At 45.5% G+C, this 24,011-nt stretch overlaps 1 protein-coding gene across 2 annotated transcripts in view; it reads right to left on the bottom strand.

Moving 5' to 3' along the window:
- The window catches only part of REEP5 (receptor accessory protein 5), a 57,977-nt gene extending 34,599 nt beyond the window's left edge, over nucleotides 1-23,378 (bottom strand). The window contains exons 1-2 of one of the 2 annotated variants that reach the window (XM_073551223.1): nucleotides 23,101-23,378; nucleotides 15,414-15,507 (exon numbers count right to left, since the gene is read on the bottom strand). In XM_073551223.1, the coding sequence (XP_073407324.1) occupies nucleotides 15,414-15,507; nucleotides 23,101-23,218 (212 nt within the window). In that variant the 5' untranslated portion in view covers nucleotides 23,219-23,378. Of the gene's footprint in view, nucleotides 1-15,413; nucleotides 15,508-15,817; nucleotides 15,855-23,100 lie in introns of those variants that run through there. The other variant, XM_073551278.1, reaches the window with a different exon arrangement.
- Between the last annotated feature and the right edge of the window lie 633 nt (nucleotides 23,379-24,011).

Here is a 24,011-nt window from a genome sequence, read left to right on the forward strand (position 1 = left end):
TATGCAAGCCATGAAGGGTCGCATTACGGAGGTGGAGACGCGGGTATCCCAGGTAGAAGACACCATCACACCCATGGAAGCTAAACTAACGAAAGTGGCAGGCTCCATGAACGCGTGGAGGCAAAAAGCAAATGACCTGGAGAATAGGACGCGTCGGAATAACATCCGAATTATTGGCCTACCGGAGCGATCGGAAGGACAATACCTGGAGCAATTCCTAGAAGATTGGCTTAAAACCACTTTGGGCGATGAATTCTCCCCAATCTTTGCAGTGGAAAGGGCTCACAGAGTCCCTACTAGGCCTCTTCCTCCTGGAGCCCCACCTAGACCCTTTCTGGCGCGCCTACTCAACTGCAGGGATAGAGATGTGGCTCTACGTTTGGCGTGGCAAAAGAGTCCTATCAAGTTTAACAATGCCACGATCTCGATTTTCCCAGATTTCTCAATGGAACTCCAGAAGCAGCGGGCGCAGTTTACGGAGGTCAGGTGATTTACCCGGCCCGGCTCCGGGTGGTCCATGATGGTTCTACTCTGTTTTTCACGAACCCAGCGGAGGCGGCGGAGTGGCTGCGATCCCATGGAAGGGATGCTGAAAAAGAATCCTAATGCATCTACTGCTAGTTGGTACTTTTCTATTAATCGGCTGACTGGAGCTTTACACGAAGGCGTCCAAGTTACCAACAATACCGGACACTGGGCTCAGTGATGGTATCCCCTTGTTTGTTTTGTGATGGGAGTACAGGACTCTGCTCCCACGTTGTTTGCTGTTTATTCACTTTGTTTTTTTTCCGTAGTGTTTTTTGGTATTTTTTAGGTAATAATCGCAGTCGACAGCAATTTCAGTCTCTAGGTGATGTCTCTAAATTTTGCCCGGGTAATAATATGCACCATGTTCAGCGGAGTAAAATATGGGGTCGGAGTTAATATGTATGACATGGAATGTGAGGGGAATAAAAACTCCTCGAAAAAAGATCAAGGTCTTCTCACAGGTCAGACATTATCGCCCTCACATTGCGGCCTTAGTGGAGACGCACCTGACTAGAGATACAGCGCGGTGCGTGCAGAAGCCCTGGGTACAATGGTCTGCCCATACCAGCTACTCGAGAGGGGTCTCGCTGTTGGTACACAAAGACGTCAGATGGGAAGCGATGGAGACTCAGAGGGATCCTGAGGGTCACTTTATTTTTGTCCATGCATTGATAAACACCAGGAAATATGTGGTCTTATGTATTTATAACCCCCTCCCCCCGGCTCGTATATCCATTCTGCAGAAGGCAATGAGTTTTGCCCTTAACTACCCAGACGCAGATGTTATTTGTATGGGAGACTTTAATATGGTCATGAACAACTGCCTTGATAAATTGAGGTTGGATGATGGAGTGACTGGGGGGTCCTCTCCGCCAACTACAACCCCGCTATCATCGTTTATAGGGGGTGGCGGGTGGTTGGATTTGTGGAGGGTGCGTCACCCTGAGTTAAGGAAGTACATTTGCCACTCATCCACTAAACGCTCTCTATCACGCATAGACTATATATTTGGTTCTAGCGGTCTGGCAATGTGGGTGGCTGATATAGAGCATGGAAGTAGGGGAATCTCAGACCATAGTCCGGTCATCCTTAAACTCAAATATGGGCAAGTAAACAGTGGAATAGCTTGGAAGTTAAATCCTTTCTGGTTAAAACTGATAGGGTCTCCAAACAGGACGATCGATCAGTTGAATTGCTTCATCGCATCCCACCTGAAACCTCAAGATATTAATTTATTTTGGGATGCCCTTAAGGCATACCTGAGGGGCTGTTTGTCCTCCACGATCTCTTATATTAAGCGGGTAACCGCAAGAAAGGATGATGAGGTGGAGCAACGACTGAAAGGCGCAGAGGCAACATATGTATCTAACCAAACTAGCGGGAACAGGACTGAGTGGCTGGCTGCCCAGAGGTTATATACTCAACATGTGGATACTAAATCTAAGCGCAAACTATTCTTCACCCGACAATCCTATTTCGAATTGGGGAACCAGACGGGCAAATTCTTGGCCTATCTGGTCCGTCAACATAGCACCTCTAATACGATATTACAGATTCGCAGGGTGGACGGTACATTGGTGTCTTCGACCGAGGAGATTCTTGGCTGTTTTCAGGACTACTACAGGTCACTATACGAATCTAAAAGTGACTGACACTTTGGGGTGTTTAGACTATTTGTCAGATATTTCATTCCCCACATTAGATCCTGAGCTGCGGGCCCTTATGGAAGCTGTGTTCACTGCAGAGGAGATAGATAATGCTATAGCAGACATGGCCTCTGGGAAGGCCCCTGGACCTGATGGGTTCCCTGTTGAACTATATAGGAAGTATCGAGATTTATTGACGCCACTTTTGGTGAAGATATTTCAGGGAATATGGGAAGGGAATTCTATGCCTGAGTCCTTTTATGGGGCTAATATAGTGCTTCGGAAGGAGGGGAAGGACCCTTTAGAATGTGGATCCCATCGTCCCATTTCGTTAGTAAATGTGGACTAAAAAATTTTCACCAAGATTCTAGCTACCAGACTGAATTCAATTATATTGAATCTCATACATCCAGATCAAACGGGCTTTATGCCTCGTAAAAGTAATTCTATTAACATCAGAAGAGTCCAGTCAATTGTCCAATATAGCTCCCTGGTGCCAGACAACAGTTGGGCATTAGCATCGTTAGATGCTGCCAAGGCTTTTGACTCTCTTGAATGGCCTTTTCTCTCCGCATGTTTGCAAAGGTATGGCTTTGGCAATAAATTTATAACATGGATCAAAATATTATATATGAAACCTAAGGCCCGTATTATAATAAATAACTCTATATCTGAGTCTTTCGCACTGCGTAGGGGAACTCGTCAGGGTTGCCCTCTTTCCCCGGCCCTCTTCGCCCTTGCGATTGAGGCACTAGCAATACGCATAAGGTCCTTCCCTAATATCCGAGGTATAGATATAGCAGGTAGGGTAGATACCATAGGCCTATATGCCGATGACATGGTGATATGCTTGAATGATGTGGAAGAAACTTTGCCACAGGTGATATCCCTTATAGATAGATTCAGTAAATATTCAGGTTTACATATAAATTGGGAAAAGTCTGCCCTGTTACCCCTTTCCCATGCCCCAGCTGGAGGCTCTCTCTTCACTGTCTATTGTATCTAGTTTTAAATATTTGGGCATCCACATCTCTAACAATAGTACGCTTGATCTACAACTTAATGTCCACCCATTGCTGGAACTAGTTAAAGCTAAATTTGCGTCTTGGAGTAGGCTACCATTATCTGTGGCTGGACGTATTAACCTGATTGAAATATTACTCCCTAAATTTGGCTACTCGCTCCAGCACAGTGCGGTAGTGGTGCCCAAGTCCTTTTTTGCTAATCTTAATTCTCTGGTCACGTCCTTTATTTGGGGGAAAACTAGGCCCAAACTTAAATTGTCCACTTTACAAAAACCAAAGAAGGGAGGTGGGGTGGCGTTGCCAGATTTTTTTCTATATTACTTAGCTGGGCAGGCTAAAGCTTTAAATAAATGGATGCCAGGTAATTGCCTCCCTAAATCTGAAAGCCACCTGCTTCACGCTGCACAAGCGGATTGCCCATTAGGTTTCCTTGAGTTGGAAAAACTAATGTTCCGCGTCTGCTACCCCTGCTCCGGCTGGCACGATTAATATGGAGACAAATCAAGAACGTAATAGGGTTTAAGGATGTTATAGTTGAAATGCCCCTGTGGAGTAATAACTATTCTCCGGAGTTACTGAATCACCCATCCACCGTTTTTTGGACTCAGTGTGGCATTTCTTCAGTGGGAGACTTGTACGACCAGGGTACCTTAAAGTCTTTTGAACAAGTACAGGTCACACATAATATTCCGAGATCTCAATTTTTTCGCTATCTGCAGCTGAGATCGGCTCTTCAATCACATATGAGGGATAGGGGTGTGGACCGTACTATTTCGTCTTTACCTCTGATTGGAATTCTTAACTCGCAAGGTCCCCAGGGTCTCATATCCTCTTTGTACACATACATGCTGTCAGTAGGGGCAGAATCGGCCATAAGCTCTATTAAGAAGAAGTGGGAACGACTCCTCCCTGATAAGCAAAGAGAGGAGTGGGAGGAGATTCTGGAGTCTCCAATTGGAGTATCACCATCTATTAATAACAGAATGTTACAATTGTATATAATAAATCAATCATATTTGACTCCGTTGCGACTTTTTAGGATGGGTCGGCTTCAATCATCAGAATGTATGCGATGTCACTCGCCAGATGCTGATTTTATTCATATGGTGTGGCAGTGTCCCATTATCCTACATTACTGGAAAGAGGTGAGTACACTACCGACATCCCTGGTGCAGGCCCCTGTCCCTCTAGAGCCATTGGTCTGCTTGTTTGGGGTATGGGAGGAGGAGATTTGGGATCGCTATACTGGGGTCTTCTTGCGCGAGACGCTGTTTATGGCACGGAAGGTGCTGGCATTGCAGTGGATGGGGGGCTCATGTCCTTCCCTTAGATTTTTGATCAAGTTGGTAAATTCGATTTTTCCATATTTTCGTTATACCAAAATAGGGGTTGCCCGGGTAAATTTGAAAAGATCTGGGAGAGGTGGAATTCCTCTCAACTCACTTTGCAAGGCTGAGGCATCACACGCGACAATACGATATAGGAAACCAGGCTGCGGAAATAGTAGTTACTAGTTGATATAGTTGTAGTTTAGGAATTTTAGTTAGATTTTACTGCTGCATGATATGACAAGGCTTGTGAAATTGCATAAGCAATTATCCTTTACATATGCTTGGAAGGAAATATACATATTACCTTGTCTATCTATAAGAGCAATTTCTTTGTATTATATTTTACAATGGACGGAAACATGTGTGCTATGTATAATGCCTGTTATCATAAGCCATTGTGTATGTTGTACATTCTTTGTGTCCTGATGTTTAATAAACGAATTAAAAAAAAAAAAAAAAGTAGCCACCTTTTGCTTTACTACTTTGCACACTCTTGGCATTCTCTTGATGAGCTTCAAGAGGTAGTCACTGGAAATGGTCTTCCAACAGTCTTGAAGGAGTTCCCAGAGATGCTTAGCACTTGTTGGCCCTTTTGCCTTCACTCTGCGGTCCAGCTCACCCCAAACCATCTCGAGTGGGTTCAGGTCTGGTGACTGTGGAGGCCAGGTCATCTGGCGTAGCACCCCATCACTCTCCTTCTTGGTCAAATAGCCCTTACACAGCCTGGAGGTGTGTTTGGGGTCATTGTCCTGTTGAAAAATAAATGATGGTCCAACTAATCGAAAACCGGATGCAATAGCATGCCGCTGCAAGATGCTGTGGTAACCATGCTGATTCAGTATGCCTTCAATTTTGAATAAATCCCCAAAAGTGTCACCAGCAAAGCACCCCCACACCATCACACCTCCTCCTCCATGCTTCACGGTGGGAACCAGGCATGTAGAGTCCATCTGTTCACCTTTTCTGTGTCGCACAAAGATACGGTGGTTGGAACCAAAGCTCTCAAATTTGGACTCATCAGACCAAAGCACAGATTTCCACTGGTCTAATGTCCATTTCTTGTGTTCTTTAGCCAAAACAAGTCTCTTCTGCGTGTTGCCTCTCATTAGCAGTGGTTTCCTAGCAGCTATTTTACCATGAAGGCTTGCTGCACAAAGTCTCCTCTTAGCAGTTGTTGTAGAGATGTGTCTGCTGCTAGAACTCTATGTGGCATTGACCTGGTCTCTAATCTGAGCTGCTGTTAACCTGCGATTTCTGATACTGGTGACTCGGATGAACTTATCCTCCGCAGCAGAGGTGACTCTTGGTCTTCCTTTCCTGGGGCGGTCCTCATGTGAGCCAGTTTCTTTGTAGAACTTGATGGTTTTTGCCACTGCACCTGGGGACACTTTCAAAGTTTTCCCAATTTTCCGAACTGACTGACCTTCATTTCGTAAAGTAATGATGGCCACTCGTTTTTCTTTACTTAGAATTTGTATTATGGCAAGAAAAAAAGCAGCTAACAGTCTATTCAGTAGGACTATCAGCTGTGTATCCACCAGACTTCTGCACAACACAACTGATGGTCCCAACCCCATTTATAAGGCAAGAAATCCCACTTATTAAACCTGACAGGGCACACCTGTTAAGTGAAAACCATTTCCGGTGACTACCTCTTGAAGCTCATCGAGAGAATGCCAAGAGTGTGCAAAGCAGTAATCAAAGCAAAAGGTGGCTACTTTGAAGAACCTAGAATATAAGACATATTTTCAGTTGTTTCACACTTTTTTTTGTTAATTATATAATTCCACATGTGTTAATTCATAGTTTTGATGCCTTCAGAGTGAATCTACAATTTTCATAGTCATGAAAATAAAGAAAACTCTTTTAATAAGAAGGTGTGTCCAAACTTCTGGTCAGTACTGCATGTATAAGAAAAAACTGTACGTCAGCTCAAGTGCAATAAAAATCTAGTACACCAGATGGAAGCTTAAAAAGTAACAAACAAGGAATGTTTCGGGTTGTAAAAAAGTAGTTTAACTCCTTAATGTCCAATGACAGACACAGTCCGTCATTGGACTTCTCCTCTGGTTTGATGAGGGCTCTGGCGCTGAGCCCGTATCAAAGCCGGGACATATCTGCTGTTTTGAACAGCTGACATGCGCCCGCAATAGGCGCAGGTGGAATCGCGATCCACCTGCACCTATTAACCCGTTAAACGCCGCTGTCAAACGCTGACAACGGCGTTTAACCGGCGCTTCTGGCCGCCGGGCCGGAAATGGGGTCATCGCTGACCCCCGTCACGTGATCAGGGGTCAGTGATGCTTTGACATAAACAGAGGGTTCTTGGAGACCTCTATGATTGTTGATGCCGCTTTGCTATGAGCGCCACCCGGTGGCTATGCAGCTATAGCTATGCAGTAATTCTGCTACATATAGGTAATCTGCTCATCGCCTATAGGTAGCAGAGCCCATCAAGTATGGCATGCTTCTAGCCTCCCATGTAAAATGTATTTTAAAAAATATGAAAGATAAAAAAAAATATAAAAGTTCAAATCAACCCCCTTTCACCCTATTCAAAATAAAACAAAATCACACACACACACACATATTTGGTATCGCCGCATTCAGAATCGCCCGATCAATAAAAAAAAAAACAAAAAAAAACGCATTAACCCGATCGCTAAACGGCGTAGCGAGAAAAAAAAATCAAAACCCCAGAATTATGTTTTGGTTTTTTTTTAATCTCTGTGACAATGCATTAAAATGCAATAACGGGCGATCAAAAGAACGTGTCTGCATAAAAGTGGTATCATTAAAAATGTCAGCTCGGCATGCAAAAAAATAGAATTAGACTTACCGGTAATTCGGTTTCTAGAAACCTTCCATGACAGCATAGGAGGTTGTCTCCACGCCCTAATGGGGGACAGGAAGCACGAGAGGTTAAAAGGTCCCTCCGACCTGTGACATAACTGATTACCATAGCACCGGTTACCTTAAGATTCTCAGAATTTGTCCAAGAATGCAGGGAGGGAAATAGTGGTGTCGTGGAAGGTTTCTAGAAACCGAATTACCGGTAAGTCTAATTCTATTTTCTCTAGCAACCTTCCACGACAGCATAGGAGGCATAACAACCTATACTGCACTAGGGGGGGGGGGGGGGACAACGGCCTGAAGAACTTTTCAGCCAAAGACTAAATCCCTCTTGGACATAAGGTCCAACCTGTAGTGTTTAGAAAAAGTATGTAAGGAGGACCAGGTTGCTGCCTTACAAATCTGCTCTGAAGATGCGCCTGCCCTCTCAGCCCATGAAGTAGAGGTAGATCGTGTTGAATGCGCTTTGATCCCTGTAGGGGGAGTGATGCTTTGCGCCAGGTATGCTTCAGAGATAGCCTTTTTAATCCAATTGTCAATGGTGTTTTTTTGCCACCTTCTTTCCTCTGTTTGGACCAGAGGTATGGATGAATAGGTTGTGGTCGATTCTATAAGGTTTGGTACATTCTAATTAGTGGAAAATTATTCGCCTTACGTCCAGCGTATGAAACACCTCTTCTTTAGGTTTTGCTGGGTTTTGACAAAATGAGGGGAGAATTATATTCTGTGATCTATGAAAGTCCGACACAACCTTTGGTCGAAAAGACGGATCAAGAGAGAGAACTATGGAGTCATCTCTGACTGTTAGGTAGGGTTCTCTGATTGAGAGGGCCTGTAGCTCTCCTATTCGCCTTGCTGAGGTTATTGTTATAAGGAAGGCCACCTTACAGGAGAGCAGCTAAGTACAGGATGGCAGGGGCTCCAAGGGTGGTTGAGTGAGTCCCGTAAGAACCACGTTCAAGTCCCATGGTGGAACCGCAACTAGCTTTTTTGGATGTAGCCTAGTGGCTGATGTAATGAATCTTCTTATCCACCTGTGGTTGGCCAAGTCACAGTCAAACATGGAGCTTAATGCTGATATCTGTACTTTCAGTGTGCTAGGCTTTAGACCTAGCTCAAGCTCCCTCTGTAGGAAATCCAGGATACGGGAAATGTTAGGGTTTCCTGGGTCAGGCAAATCTGGAAGACACCATGAGGAAAACTTTTTCCATATTTTGTTATATATAGCAATGGTGACCAGCTTCCGGGATTTCTGGAGGGTGTTTATTACTGCCTCTGATAGACCCTTGGCCCTCAAGATCTGGGTCTCAGTAACCAGGCCGCTAACCTCATTCCCCGGAGGTTTGGTGATGTAGCGGGCCCTGTAAGAGAAGGTCGTTTTCCAGGGGTAGGAGGACTGGCCCCTCTACCTGTAGCTCTGTAATTAGAGAATACCAGCTCCTTTTTGGTCATAGTGGAGCTACTAGGATGGTCTGGGTTCGATCCTCCCGGATCTTCCTCAGGGTTGCGGCAAGGATTGGAACTGGCGGGAAGGCATATGCCAGACAAAACCTCCACTTGTGGGCGAAGGCATCTACCCCCAGGGATCTGTCCCTGGGGTTCAGGGAAAAACAGTTTCTCACCCGAGCATTTTCTCTTGAGGCCAGTATATCCACCTCCGGGAGGCCCCACCTGTTGACCAGCTTCTGAAAGATTTTTTCGTTTAGGCTCCACTCGCCAGGCTGGATGCATTTTCGGCTCAGGAAATCTGCCAGAAGATTGGAGGTACCCTTTAGGTGGACTGCTGTTAGATACCGGAGGTGTCTTTCGGCCCAGCAAAATATTCGGCCCGACAGGCCCTCTAGACTGCTGGATCTTGTACCACCTTGGTGTCTGAGATGGGCCACTGTTGTTACATTGTCCAAGTAGACTCTGATATGATGGCCCTGAACTAGGTGTCTTGCCGCCAGGAGACCTTCCTCCACAGCCTTCAGTTCCCTAAAGTTTGAGGACTTTGTACTCACTCTCTGGCTCCACAACCCCTGGAATGGTTGTTGGGACACTACGGCTCTCCAGCCTTTTTTGCTGGCATCCGATGTTACCGTGACCAAGGGGATTTGGGACCAGTTGATTCCACTGCACAGATTTTTGTGGTCCATCCACCATGCTAGCGAAGCTTTCACTCTTCCTAGGGTCTGGACTCTTTTGTTCAGGCAGGTGTGATCTCTGTTCCAGTTTCCCAAGATATGGGACTAGAGTATTCTGGAGTGAGCCTGCGCCCAAGGTACCGACTGGATGCAGGAGGTCATTGACCCTAGTATGGACATAGCTGACCTGAGGGTCAGGGACCTCTGTTTCCTGAAGCTCGAGATTCTTGAAATTATGGACCTCTGATGTTCCTCCGGGAGGAAGGACATTTGTTTCCTTGAATCTAGGAGGATTCCCAAGAATTTTATCTGCTGGGAGGGTTGGATCTGCGACTTTTTATATTCGAGATCCACCCCAGTGATTGGAGAATACCCAGAGTTTGAGTCACCTGGTTTACCAGAGTCGCATCCTTCAGATCTATGGTTGCCATGAAGTAAGACGGCCCTATCAGAGGAATGGCGGTCTTTACCGACTCCATCTTGAATCTGCGACTGAGATATGTCGGTTGAGGCCCTTGAGATTTATTATTATTCTTGCCTCTCCTGTGGGTTTCTTCACTAGGAACAGCCTGGAATAATGCCCCCTTCCTTGTTCCTCCACAGGGACCTGAGAAATGGCGTTTGATTGCAGAAGGAGTCGAATGCCGGATTTTAGTGCTGTAGTCTCCCGAGGTGGTAGGGAGGTAACTCTTATACCCCGTGGGGGGGGGGGGGGGAGGATTCGAATTCTAGTAGTAGGCCCTCTTTGATGACACTGAGGATCCAGGGGCTGTCAACCGCCAAGAGTGAAAGAACCTCGAAAGCCTTCCCCCCACCGGGGTCGAGTCATTGCTTTTCTTGTGGCTGTTGCTGCTGCTGGGGGACCAGGATATTCCTGCCTCTCCCCTTAGCATAACTCCATCTTCCCGACTTTCCCTCCCCTCTCGGCTGGGATGGCTGAATCTGGGGGGCTCGAAAAAGCCGCTTTTTTGGAGTCCTCTGCTCAGGAAGTACCTTCTTTTTGTCTGTGGCCTTTTCAAGAATTTCATCTACGGCCGGGCCGAAGACATGTTCACCCTTGAAGGGCCCCACTTCATCCCCGCTCCACGTTTTAAGCCAGAAGGCACGTCTGGCAGAATTGGACTGTACCATAGCCCTAGCAGAGGTGCGGATCATCTCCATCTATGCATCCGCCAAGAAGCCTGTAGCTCTTTGTAGTATAGGAAGGGAGTTCAGGAGGTCACCACTTGAGGTTACCCGAGAAATATGACTCTCTAGTTCCTCTATCCATTGGAAGAGAGACCTAGACACGCATGTGGACGCAATCCCTGACTTTAAGGAAAAAGCAGAGGTTTCCCAGGCTTTCCTTAGGCGGCTCTCTGCTTTACGGTCCATCGGGTCTCTAAGCTGGTGGGACGCGTCATCAAAAGAAAGGACCGTTTTCTTCACCACCTGGACATCAACTTTCAGGATGTCCCATTTAAACTCCTCTCCCTCCAGGGGGAATCTATGCCCGAGTTCCGAAGGGGCTGAGTAGCGCTTCTCTGGGTACTCCCATTCCTGGGAGATCATATCTACTATGCTCCTATGTACTGGGAAACCTGTTCGCTTGGGTCCCTCGAATCCCCCGAACATGCGGTCTTGTGCGGACTGAGTAACAGGCTCATCCTCTAGGCCCATAGTGGCCCGTACTGCGCCGACCAGCTCCTCCACATATTCCGTGGAAAGGAGGTATTTCCTAGATTCGGCTGAATTAGAGGTTGCCGGTTGTTCCCAATTTTCGGAGCCTATATTATATGATTTTTCTGATTCAGACTCTGAGTCTTCCATCTGAATTTTCTGTTTTTTTGGGGGTGGTGAGCCCAAAATCAGAGGGAGTGGAGGGGGGAGGGGGGGGACACAGTGCGGCCAGGGAAGTCTGAACCTGGTGAGTAACCAGGCTGCGGATTTCGTCAATTAGTGACGGGTGTTCAGCCTTGACCACCCTGTCTATGCAAGCGTGACAATTTTTTCGCCCAATTTGAGGGGAGTTTTGCACTGCATATGGCACATTTGGCCGACTTGCTGGTGGTATTGGTGCTTTTGTGGGCAGACTTTTCTCCCTATAAAAAAAAAGGGGGAGAAGTATTTTGAGGACCTCTATCCCAAGATCGCACCACTAGGACCCACCCCAGTTACACTTACTGTGGCTGGGGCAGCGCTGGGCTCTGCAGACGCAGGGCAGGAAGAACCGTCCATACTGACAGGGGATTTGCCTTACCTGTCGGCGTCTTCCGTCGGGTTAATAAAGGGTTAACCCCACCCTCAGCGCAGTATTTTCATATCCCCCCCCCCCCCCCTCCTCCCTCGGTCCCAGGGCAGGCACAGCGAGTGCTGGCGAGCTCCACACGCTGGCAGCTAAATGGGGGCCGCCATGACAGGAAGTTGTCATACATACCCCGGAAGTGACTACACGAGACATCACTTCCGGGTGACCGCGCGTGACGTCACTTCCGGGTCACCGCACGGCGTGCAACAGGAGGAGGAGAGACCGGAGATCTGCGGGAGGCCTCCGGTCGGGGATTACTGGCCTGCTTTACTCCCCATAGGGGAGAGCGGGTGGGCCAGGAAGGTCCCGTGTTCTAATGAAGACGGGAGCAGTACGGAGGAGGGGAGGCAGCGCCGCCGACCACCACTGCCCGGCTTAAGAATTACAGGTACGCTGCAGCAACCGGCCACACAGCATACCGCACCTCTCCATGCCCCATGGGGGACAGGAAAGACACTGGTGAGAGGGAGGTGGGAGGGACCTTTTAACCTCTCGTGCTTCCTGTCCCCCATTAGGGCGTGGAGACATCCTCCTATGCTGTCGTGGAAGGTTGCTAGAGAAAATAAGCCCTCACCCGACCTCAGATCATGAAAAATGGAGACGCTACGGGTCTCGGAAAATGGTGGGTTTTTTTGGTTTTGTTTTTTTTTAGCAAACTTTGGAATTTTTTTTCACCACTTAGATAAAAAAGAACCTAGACATGTTTGGTGTCTATGAACTCGTAATGACCTGGCAAATCATAATGGTGGGTCAGTTTTAGCATTTAGTGAACCTAGCAAAAAAGCCAAGCAAAAAACAAGAGTGGGATTGCACTTTTTTTGCACTTTCACCGCACTTGGAATTTTTTTCCTGTTTTGCAGTACACGACATGGTAAAGTCAATGGTGTTGTTCAAAAGTACAACTCGTCCCGCAAAAAATAAGCCCTTACATGGCCATATTGACGGAAAAATTAAAAAAATTATGGCTCTGGGAAGAAAGGGAGCGAAAAACAAAAACGCAAAAACGAAAATAACCCCGGTCCTTAAGGGGTTAAAGAAGCAAATCGAATATAAAGTGTGACAAAAGCAGAAGTTGACAATAGAAGGACCTTGGTACCATACTGTACCTGCCCGGATAGATGACAGATTAAATGACATACAGAACAGACTCAGCATTGTGCTGTATGCAAAACACTTGGCCTCAGGAGCATCGGATCACACCGATATTACTGCCTCCAACACCACACATCAGGCAGATGCAAAGAACAGACTTATAGACAGTGAAATCGCTTCTACAATTATTTACATTCTTTTGTATTGCTCTTAACCCCTTAGTGACGGAGCAAATTTTTTAAATTCTGACCAATGTCACTTTATGTGGTCATAACTCTGGAATGCGTCAACAAATCCCATTGATGTTGAGATTGTTTTTTCGTGGCACATTATAATTTATGATAATGGTAAATTTAGGTGTATAAGTTTTGTGTTTATTTCTAAAAAGTTTCAGAAATTTGACAAAAATGTAAAAAAAAAATTGCAATTTTCAAAAGTTGAATGATTATCCCTTTAATCCAGATAGTCATACCACAGCAAAACATTAACAACATTTACGACATGTCTGCCTTACATCGGCACCATTTTTAAAACGCTAATTTATTTTATTAGCCTTTTAGGAGAAGCAATTTTTCATTTTTTCAAGGAAATTTACAAAAATTCTTTGAGGGACCTATCCAGGTTTGAAGTGACTTTGGGGAGTGCTATATATTGGAAAACCCCAAATATGATACCATTTTAAAAACATCACCCTCGACATATTGAAAACTTCTGTCAAATAGTTTATCCCTTCAGGTGATTTTCAGGAATTAATGCAAAGTGGTATAGCAGGAATGTTAAAGTGTTTGTTTACCACCTAAATGTCACTGACCGCTATAGCCGGGAGACTCTAAAGGCCATTTTACATTTAGCGATGCACCAGCGATCCGACCCGGTCAGGATCGCTGGTGCATCGCTAAATGATCGCTAGTGACTGCCAAACCGGCAGATCTCACAGCGATGCAGCAGCGACGCAGCGCACGATACTCACCTTTCACACACAGCGATCCTGACGTCCTCCCGCCTCCACGCGTCGCCACAACAGGAAGCCCCAGCAGGAAGCGGATGACGAGAAATGGAGCCGGACATTCTCACGCGATCAGCGATAACCAGCGGGGTAGCCGGTCGGAGGTAAGTATCAGACACAGCGATATCGCTATAACGTCACAAAATCGTTGAAGTTATAGCGATATCGCTATGTGTAAAACCCCCTTAAGGCCGCTATTTGGCCATGAACTGCTATGGCAAACATCAGGACCACACAATCATGATCTTAGTGTGCTAATTAAAGCAGAAGCCCCTACAATCTATTAACCATTTATTAGATGTAGTCACTTTTGACAGCAGCAACTAAGGGGTTAAACAGATCTGGATGGTGCCAACACTAATTATTTGTGATACAGCAAGCTGTCAGCTATGGTGTACAGCTATCAGCTGCTGGATTGTCACCTGTATGGGGATGCTATTTTCTTATATTTCAGGTGAGTAAAAAGACGTATTGGCTGTCATTAAGGGGTTAAAAGGGACTATGTCAGCAGGTTTTTTCAGCATAATCTGACAGTAGCATGATGTAGGGACACAGACCCTGATTCACAGTTTTCTCTATAGATCTGAGTTGTTGAGCTGTGTATAACCCTATCCACATCACAGCTTTCTGTGTACATTGTATAGTGACAGAGAGCTGCTAATCAGTGCTGGGGACAAGGTGAGACTAGCACCCATACAGCCAGATGTCCTGTAGTGATAATCTCCTGCTGATAAAACACTAATTGTATTATAATAGCAAAACATGGCCCAGTAAGTGACATCACTGTAATCAGGGTCTCTGCTCCTGCACTATGCTGGTCTTAGATTATATAGCAAAAATCTGCTGACAGATTCCTTTTAAGGACAGCCGTTATTGAGAAGGAAAGACCCGAAACATGCTGCATCCCAGCGGGCTTTGTTAGTTTTATGGGAAGTACAGACAGGAGGCAGCACAGTCTGCTCCTCTGTTTCTGTAATCTTAATAAAGGCCGGATTCCCTTTTCAGAATGCAAGTTTCCCTATCCGAAAGATGAAAAAAAAAAAAAAAAAGTGAGGCTACAATGGATGACGTCTGAAGCTACGAGCAGCGTAATGGAGAAAGCCTGTGCATTGTGCATAACATTCACACTTATGTGACCTCAAGAAATTACCCAACCCGAAAGTCTGGTTCTGTTTCTCAATCTCCTGCCACTGACAGTGTGTCTGAATTCCTTGCGCCAGTTGATACGTCTAGCTGCTACTGTGTGTCAGCTCTTTTGGACATACTGGAAATCGCTAAACTGTTTTGCCATGAAAATGTATGTAATATGGAAACAAAGACATGTTAACCCCATATAATATATTGATGAAGAATTGTGTTGAAAATTCAGGAAAATTGATTTTTTTTTTCCAGCTCAGCCGTGATGTGCAGGCTTAGAATATCTCTCAAAGTTGGAATACTTTAGGCATAAATTTAGTAGCATGACAATTTGGAGTAGACGAGCAGATAAGGCCGTTATAACACACACACAGACACTTACGAGATGTAGGCCGGATAGGCAAATCCAATCAAGTTGCAAAGCAGAGACGCCCCATAACCGAACACCAAGTAAACGGCCAAGATGCCAATGATTGCTGTTTGGGAAATAAAACAAATGAAGCATTAATATCAGTAGATATACAGAGTCTATGCAGAACAAAAGGCTGTTACATATCCAGGAAGAAAAAAAAAAATATCATTTACTCAACTTTTCCATTCCTTTTGGTGCCTGGAAGTGCGTGAGCTGCATGAAATCACTTCAATCTGGAGAGTTTATGGTAGTCTCTCAGTTTCCGATTAAGACCAGGGCACAACACAAAGGAAACAGAAACTTTTCTGTCTTGCAGCACTCAATGCTACAGGCGTATGGAAGTTTTACTGTGAAAACTCCGCTCCGCTGCTTACCTGCTGCAAGGAACCGAATCATCTTCCAGGGTGTTTGGCTGCAGCTTCCTATAGTGCACGTCAATGCTCCGGCTGCCAAGTCTGCCTCCTTCTCTCCCTCCTACACATGCAAATAACACGCATTCACATACGGCTCCAGCTGTCGCTGTGCGATTACTACATGGCCGCTCTCATTTTACACACGAGGCAGGATTTCATACCAGGACTGATCAGTATATAGTGAAAAGGGAGCAACATAGTATAGCATGGGTGAAAATAACGCCACTTAAACGCTATACAGCTTCCCGGAAGCGTTACTTCTATAAAAGTTATTTTAGGAGTTTCACAATACAAAACAACTAGGAGGATATAGGAAAGCGTTACTAGCCTATGAGGCCAATGGGGAACTGCCAGTATGTAGTCAACCCCATCTCCAATACAGCCCTACACAAAAATGGTCATCCATGGGGGTAACAATTGACTATTACAGATGGACAAAACTAAAAACGGAGGGATTGCATACAAGACCATATTCTATCTTCTGATATGATCCTACCTGACAGTGCATGGCCTATGGCCGTAGTGTACGGCTATACAGGCTTCATCCAGTGCCATGTGCAAGTGCTTCTCCCTATATTACAATATCATCAAAAAACTAATTTATTTCGGTTCTTCAAAATAAGAAGTGAAACTCATATTATATAGAGTCATTACAGTGTGATCTATCTCAAGAGTTTATTTCTGTTATTGTTGATGATTATGGTTTACAGTCAATGAAAACCCAAAAGTCATTATCTCAGTAAGTTAGAATAATTAACAAAAACACCCGCAAAGGCTTCCTAAGTGTTTAAAAAAGTCCCTTAGTCTGTTTGATTAGGCTCCACAATCATGGGGAAGATTGCTGACTTGACAGATGTCCAGAAGGCAGTCACTGACACACTCCACAAGGAGGGCAAGCCACAAAAGCTCATTGCTAAAGAAGCTGGCTGTTCACAGAGTGCTGTACCCAAGTATATTAATGGAAAGTTGAAGGGAAGGAAAAAGTGTGGTAGAAAAAGGTGAACAAGCAACCGGGATAACTGTAGCCTTGAAAGGATTGTTAAGAAAAGGCCATTCAAAAATTTGGGGGAAATACACAAGGAGTGGACTGCTGCTGGAGTCATTGCTTCAAGAGCCACCGCACATAGACGTATCCAGGACATGGGCTACAAGTGTCGCATTCCTTGTGTCAAGCCACTCATGACCAATAGACAACGCCAGAAGCGTCTTACCTGAGCCAAGGAGAAAGAGAACATGGACTGTTGCTCAGTGGTCCAAGGTGTTGTTTTCAGATGAAAGTAAATTTTTAATTTCTTTTGGAAATCAAGGCCCTAGAGTCTGGAGGAAGAGTGGAGAGGCCACAATCCAAGCTGCTTGAGGTCTAGTGTGAAATTTCCACAATCAGTGATGGTTTGGGGAGCCATGTCATCTGCTGGTGTAGGTCCACTGTGTTTTATCAAGACCAAAGTCAGCGCAGCCATATACCACGAAATTGTAGAGCACTTCATGCTTCCTTCTGCCAACAATCATTTTGGAAATGGAAACTTCATTCTCCAGCAGGATTGGCACCTGTCCACACTGCCAAAAGTACCAATACCTGGTTTAAAAACAACAGCATCACTGTGCTTGATTGGCCAGAAAACTCATCTGACCTTAACCCTATAGAGAATCTATGGCGTATTGTCAAGAGGGAGATGAGAGACACCAGTCCTAACAATGCAGACGAGCTGAAGGCTGCTATCAAAGCAACCTGGGCTTCCATAACAGCTCAGCAGTGCCAGAGGTTGATCGCCTCCATGCCACACTGCATTGATGCAGTAATTGATGCAAAAGGAGCCCTGACCAAGTATTGAGTGCATTAACTGAACATACATTTCAGTAGGCCAACATTTTGGACTTTAAAATCATTTTTCAAGCTGGTGTTATAAAGTATTCTAATTTACTGAGATAATGACTTTTGGGTTTTCATTGGCTGCAAGCCATAATCATCAACATTAACAGAAATAAATCACTCTGTTTGTAATGACTATATATTTTTCACTTTTTGTACAGAAGAACTGAAATAAACTTTTTGATGATATTCTAATTTAGTGAGAAGCACCTGTATTTGGAGACATTCTCCTTTGCCTCTAGTGGAGACTGTCAGTACTACATCCTCAGTCGCGTACGCGGATAGAGAATCATCTAGATACGAAGCAATAAAGTTGACATTTTCCTTCATTTTTATCTCTCCAAGGGGGTTGTCAGTCTGAAAAAAAAATATTTGTCGAGAAAAAGCAAGCCAACAATTTGTAGCTTCCTACAGTATTAAGGGCTCTAACCACTATAAAAGTATTGGGCTGACTAATGTCTCAATCCTGCTACTAGTCTAGCTGAACCAATATACTTACTTATATATACACACATATCAGAGCCCTTGTATTCTTGCCACATTCACTTGTCCCTTTGGGGCTTCTGTCCAAACCTCCCAAAAGCTACAAAGAGTGGAAAGCCGACAGATTTACCTATATTCCATGCTTGCACAACCTTACATTCATGTTGTTTCTCCACTTCCTTCCCTCTGACATAGTGAATAGTCTTGCGCTTTCTCATTGACTTGTTTTGGACACTGTATAGCATCTTCCAATGTTAATGTCAGAAGGATGCAAAGTCACTTCTTTTGGAGTCTTTAAACATTTTTGTTTCTTACTGTGTGCTGTCTATTTTTATAACTTTTTCACAGACCTACAGTAATCATTTGAATGGGCGATTTTCATCTGCAAATCAAATATTGTCCCATAGATTCCTAGACTGGGAACATGCAAAAATCACTAAACACCCTGGCATGTAAAAAGGAGAAAAAGAGTTGAACATTTACGCAACATTCACAATTTTACTAATGCAAAGTTAATTGTATTAATGAAAATATGAACTTTGTGGACAGTTTGAATGTTTTTTGTCCGTTTTTTGGGGTACTACTGAATTTAACATTTATGCTTTTAGTTTGTGAACCCTTTATTTCTTGATAAATGGTTTCCATTTCTTTGGTACATCCTTATAAAGATCGTTTCTATATAATGGGTACACGTTCTGTCTATGAAATTCACAGATATAGCTTGCATATGTAATAGGGATGTCAGAATAAGATATATAAGCTGAGTAGAGCAGGGAGTAGTTTACGATCTAGGAGTATATATGGGTGCGATGCCATCGTAAAGAGAGAAAGGCAATTACACCCTGCGCGACCTGATCAGGCACCAGCCAGCACAAGGCTGTATGGGTGTGAGGGAGATACTGAACTACACAGGCATCCTCTGCCCATTTTCATTATTCTCACGACTCTGCCCAGCTGAGGGTTTGCCATGCCCATATCATTGGCACTGCCATGTTACAATACAGCAGAGAAGAAAATATTAGTAAGATGTTGTGTCCTCATTATCTCTCCTGCGATTTGTTACCCCGCTGTGCAGGGTTTAATGTCAATGGGTAAACCATGATGAACAGAAGAGAGCAGAGTGGCCATATTCCTGCCTCCATGTGGGAGCCATGTACAAAGAGGGTTTTGAAGTTGAAGTCATACAACGGCCTTGTAGTGCAAATCCTCAGTCACACTTGCGTAATTTGGTCAGTAAGCGCTTGCCAAATCCACGAGAGGAACAGAAACACTGAAAATAGCAATAAGTGTAAAGATCTGAAGTTCTTCGGTGCATTTTGGACTCAATCTGGCTTTTCTTACAAAATCTGATGCAAGATGCAGAGCAATATACACGTGTAGCTGTACGAGGGCACAGGAATACCCGACACCAGCACCTCTGTACAGAAAGAAGCGGATCACCATGGTTTCCACGAGGATGTGAGGATACAACATGGTCACTTTTTAGTAGTTTTTAGGGAAGGAAAATGTAAGAGTTTTTCAAAAATTACCAGTCAGGGAGAAGTCAACTGGTGACCAGCTTTAGGACCCCACCACATCTCAGCTCGCTGGACCCTGGAATTGCCATACTGGAGGAACAGGTTATAACGGAGTACTCTGATAAGAGGATTTCTGAGTAACTTTGTGCAGTAGGAGATTTTTTTTAAATACTGTGCACCATGCTGACACCGAAAAATACTGTGGTTTGTCTACAAGCGAACATACTGTGGAAAATACAATGCATTTTCACCACCTGAATACGGATCCCGATAGACCTGCAAGTTTTCCTCCTCTTTGGACCGGATATGAACGTTACCCAGTAGTTCTACCGGGCCGTGAACAGAACATTTCTACTTTAGGTTATGTTCATACATCCGTCTCCATTTTTATAGCCATAAAAATAATGGTCCTTTTGTTCTGTCATCTACTTTACATCACTTTTTTCCTCCCTTATGTTTAGTAAGGTACACTGCGAGAACTTATTTCTCCATTGATGCTTAGTGATGGATTAGTTGGAAGCAAATGAAAAACTAATGGTAAAATGGGTGTATTCAGTTTTTCATCTATTTTTCTTGGATTCCCATAGACTTGAATGGCTGAGTCTGAGCTGAGGACAAGTGGACATGTGATGAGTTTAACAGGCTGGACGCACGGACCTGTTAGGTAAGTGGATGTGCGAATGGTTCCACAAAACTCTAGGGTCAGTGTGCTGCACATGAATGAGCAACACATTTGTGAGGGAGCCTATGCGTCCTAACACACCCACGAAACCGGACATGCGGCGGCGTCTTTATAGACCGCAGCATGTCTGTTTACCTTGCGGAGACACTCAGTCTCCGCAAGGTAAACTGCCTACTCTAAGTATACGATGCGGCAATTTCAGATGTGTTCAATGAGCACATCCAGAATCACCGCGCGTACAGAAGGGGGCGGCACTTTGGGAAGAGCGCAAGGAATGCGCTATGTGGAAACATACCCTTAAAGCGTATTTTTTGGTTAAGGAGAAATTGCAGCAGAATGTGTCTGCCTCTAGTTCCTCCCTCCATAAATTTTTATGAGCAGCAACTGTCATCTCCTCAGTAACAGAGAAAATCCGTATTCACTGAAGACAGATTTTACCACTGAATAGAATGCATGATGGGTCCAGGAGAAAGCAGTGGATTTCTCTGATCAGATATATTATAAAGTTGCTTATTTTCACATGTACTAATTATATATATTATTGTCAGTTATATATATGTTTTTGTAGAGGCTTTTTATGATGCATGGCTGACACATCATCCAGCCAGGCTGTTACCGAGCTGTCAGGCTCAGATTCAGATGACAGATATCCCTATGATGGGTTAAACGAAGAAATCACCTAGAAGAACTGATGTGCACTGCTCACCCTACCAGGACTTTAGAGCACATGCCAAATTCTGGCTCACAGGGCAAGTATTGTATATTTGGCCCGCAACGCCGCATAGGTCCCTCAACCAGCATTGCACTTTCAGCTATATAAGCATCCTGGATGACTGAACTGGATGGTTGAAAGCAATGATGCAGGAAGGAGCGTCAGCTGATGATCCCTCTCCCATCATTCCCCCTCTGTCTGATGTCTCAGCGCAGCGGCATGATGACGTCATTACAATGCGCCCACTGTGCCAAAGATCGGAAGACACCATGAAGACAGTGGGGGAAACTGGGAGAGGTTGTGGGGCCCTTTACTGTATGGAGCACTACGTGGGGCCCTTATGCTGTACGGAGCACTATGTGGGGTACAGTAGGGTTATGATGAAGTGCATATAGAGGGTACTGTAGAGGAATCCACTGTGGGGGGCACTTGTTGGCATTACACTTTATAATCTGTATTATTCAAAGTTTTTTATCCTTTGTTATTACACATATGCTTTTACTGCTCTTGCATAACATATTATTCCAATATTTTATTCTAAGATCTAGCCATTAAAATCTACTTTATTCGTGGGACAACCCCTTTAAGCTTGTTTCCATATGAAAAGGTTCATTGTTACATTTGATGAGAAGGAAAACTTCCACAATTGTAGACATTTTTATAAATATAAGGTCGACCAGCAACTTTGTCCTAGCTTTTCATTTTGGCCCTCTGTGTCATGGAGTTTGACATCCCTGCTCTAAAAGGCATGGATTTTAAAAAGGCAAGCTAAAAAAAAAAAAAAAAAAAAAAAAAAAAAGCTTCCGGGGAAATTCCTATTTTTCAGCAGCAGTCAGTGTATGTAGGAGCCGCCATGTTTCGTACATGTCGCCATGGAGAGCACTGGCTGTGAGAATTCGCTTTGTACTGTGTTCTTTATAAACGTCTCCTTACATTTCTGCATCACAACCTTATGTAGTTGGATGAGGGGAGCCCCATTCATTGCCTGACGAGGACGCTGCCATATGGTAGCTGGCAGCCGGGCGACCACATGGATCGGAGCAGGTGTTACACTGTTATTCCCTCCCACTGTACAAAAAGACAGCAGCACCTGGCAGGTAGAGATCAGCCGCCCGTCACTGCCTGTATACCACCAGCTCCAGTCGCCATCACTGCCTCCAGCCACCCGTATACCACCAGTTCCAGCCACCTGTTACTGCCTCCAGCAGCCCATATACCACCAGCTCCAGATGCCCATCACTGCCTCCAGCCACCTTTATACCACCAGCTCCAGATGCCCATCACTGCCTCCAGCCACACGTATACCACCAGCTCCAGCCGCCCGTCATTGCCTCCAGCCACCCGTATACCAGCTCCAGCCGCCCGTCATTGCCTCCAGCCACCCGTATACCAGCTCCAGCCGCCCGTCATTGCCTCCAGCCACCCGTATACCACCAGCTCCAGCCACCCGTCATTGCCTACAGCCACCTGTATGGCACCAGCTTCAGCCGCCCATCACTGCCTCCATCCACCCGTATACCACCAGCTCCAGCCACCTGTCATTGCCTCCAGCCACCCGTATACCACCAGCTCCAGCCACTCGTACACCACCTATAACGTGGGCTCTTATCACGGGGCCACAGATCCAGATGACAGTGACATCAGATAGGACAGCTGCCAGTGATCGTATTGGTTATCATCAGACATTTTCTTAGACATATTCCCACTAGTGTCTGGCACCGATGCGTGCAGGATCCCACCCTGTTTGCCCAGCACTCCTTGTGTTGTCAGCACTCGGCACACAATGGCAGTGCCTCCTGCGACAACACAGGGGTCTCATCACACAGGACTAACCACTGAGCTGCGACATTTCCCTGCACGGAGCCCCGTGTACAAAGGCGGTGACGGCAGAGAGCAGCAGCGCCCCCCAGCAGCTGCCTGCCCGCTCCTTTGTATGGGGCGCTGCCACAGCGGGTACAGACGCCGGCGGGCACGGCTTACCCAGGGCTATGTAGCGCCGGTTCACCCCGGTCTTGGCCTCGATCTTCTCCAGCAGGTCGGTGCACACATTCTTGTGGCTGAGGAACTTCTCGAAGCCGTCCTTCAGTGCAGCAGCCATGCCGAGTCCGGGCCGTGTGATGGCTGATGTGTGACACCCGCAGCAGAGCTCGGCCTGAAGATGGAGGAGGGAGGAGCCGCGGGCGGAGCTCAGCGCGGACAGCACTGCTCGTCAGCATAAGCCCGAGTCCCGAGACACGAGCCGTCAGCCCGCCCTCCCCTGCCTGCTGCGCCCTGCAGCCACACCCGGGGCTCACTGCAGTGTGTGCCCCAGCGCGGCCAGTGGGTGCGGGACTGGCGTGTACCGGAGTGCCGGGCGCAGCCAATCACATGATGGCTTACACAACTAGCACAGGGTCAACGGATGATAGAAAGGACACGATTGGTGGACAGGGTTACATGTGCAGGGAGAGTGCATGTGTCAAGAGACAGTTCTGAAGACCCCACCACCCCCACCTGCAGGGAACCCTGACCCTGACGTGTCCCTTTATGGCTTATTTTAGTCGGGGAGCCAGTTATTTTTGTTTCTATTATTAACCATTTAAGAACCAGGCCATTTTTGTTTTTCCATCTCTTGAAAGCTGTAACTTGAATTTTATTTCTGAAGGACACCATTAACCTCACCATATGTATATATATATATATATATAATATATACACCGGATTTCAAGTGGAGTAACACGGTGTAAAAGCTGCACACAAATCTGCCATTTTTCTGGGGGGAGGGGAGTTGCTTCTACCCCATTTCTTGTGCTGCAGCAGACGGTGTTCTCATATTTTAATGTTTATGAAATATTCAGCACCTTGTAGAGATAATGTTGTCGCCATTTTCTGAGAGACGAGAGTCTCTGTCC

Source organism: Dendrobates tinctorius, unplaced genomic scaffold (genome assembly GCF_039654945.1).
Source record: "Dendrobates tinctorius isolate UK_male_01 unplaced genomic scaffold, ASM3965494v1 ptg000003l, whole genome shotgun sequence".
In the NCBI taxonomy this organism is placed as follows: Eukaryota; Metazoa; Chordata; class Amphibia; order Anura; family Dendrobatidae; genus Dendrobates; species Dendrobates tinctorius.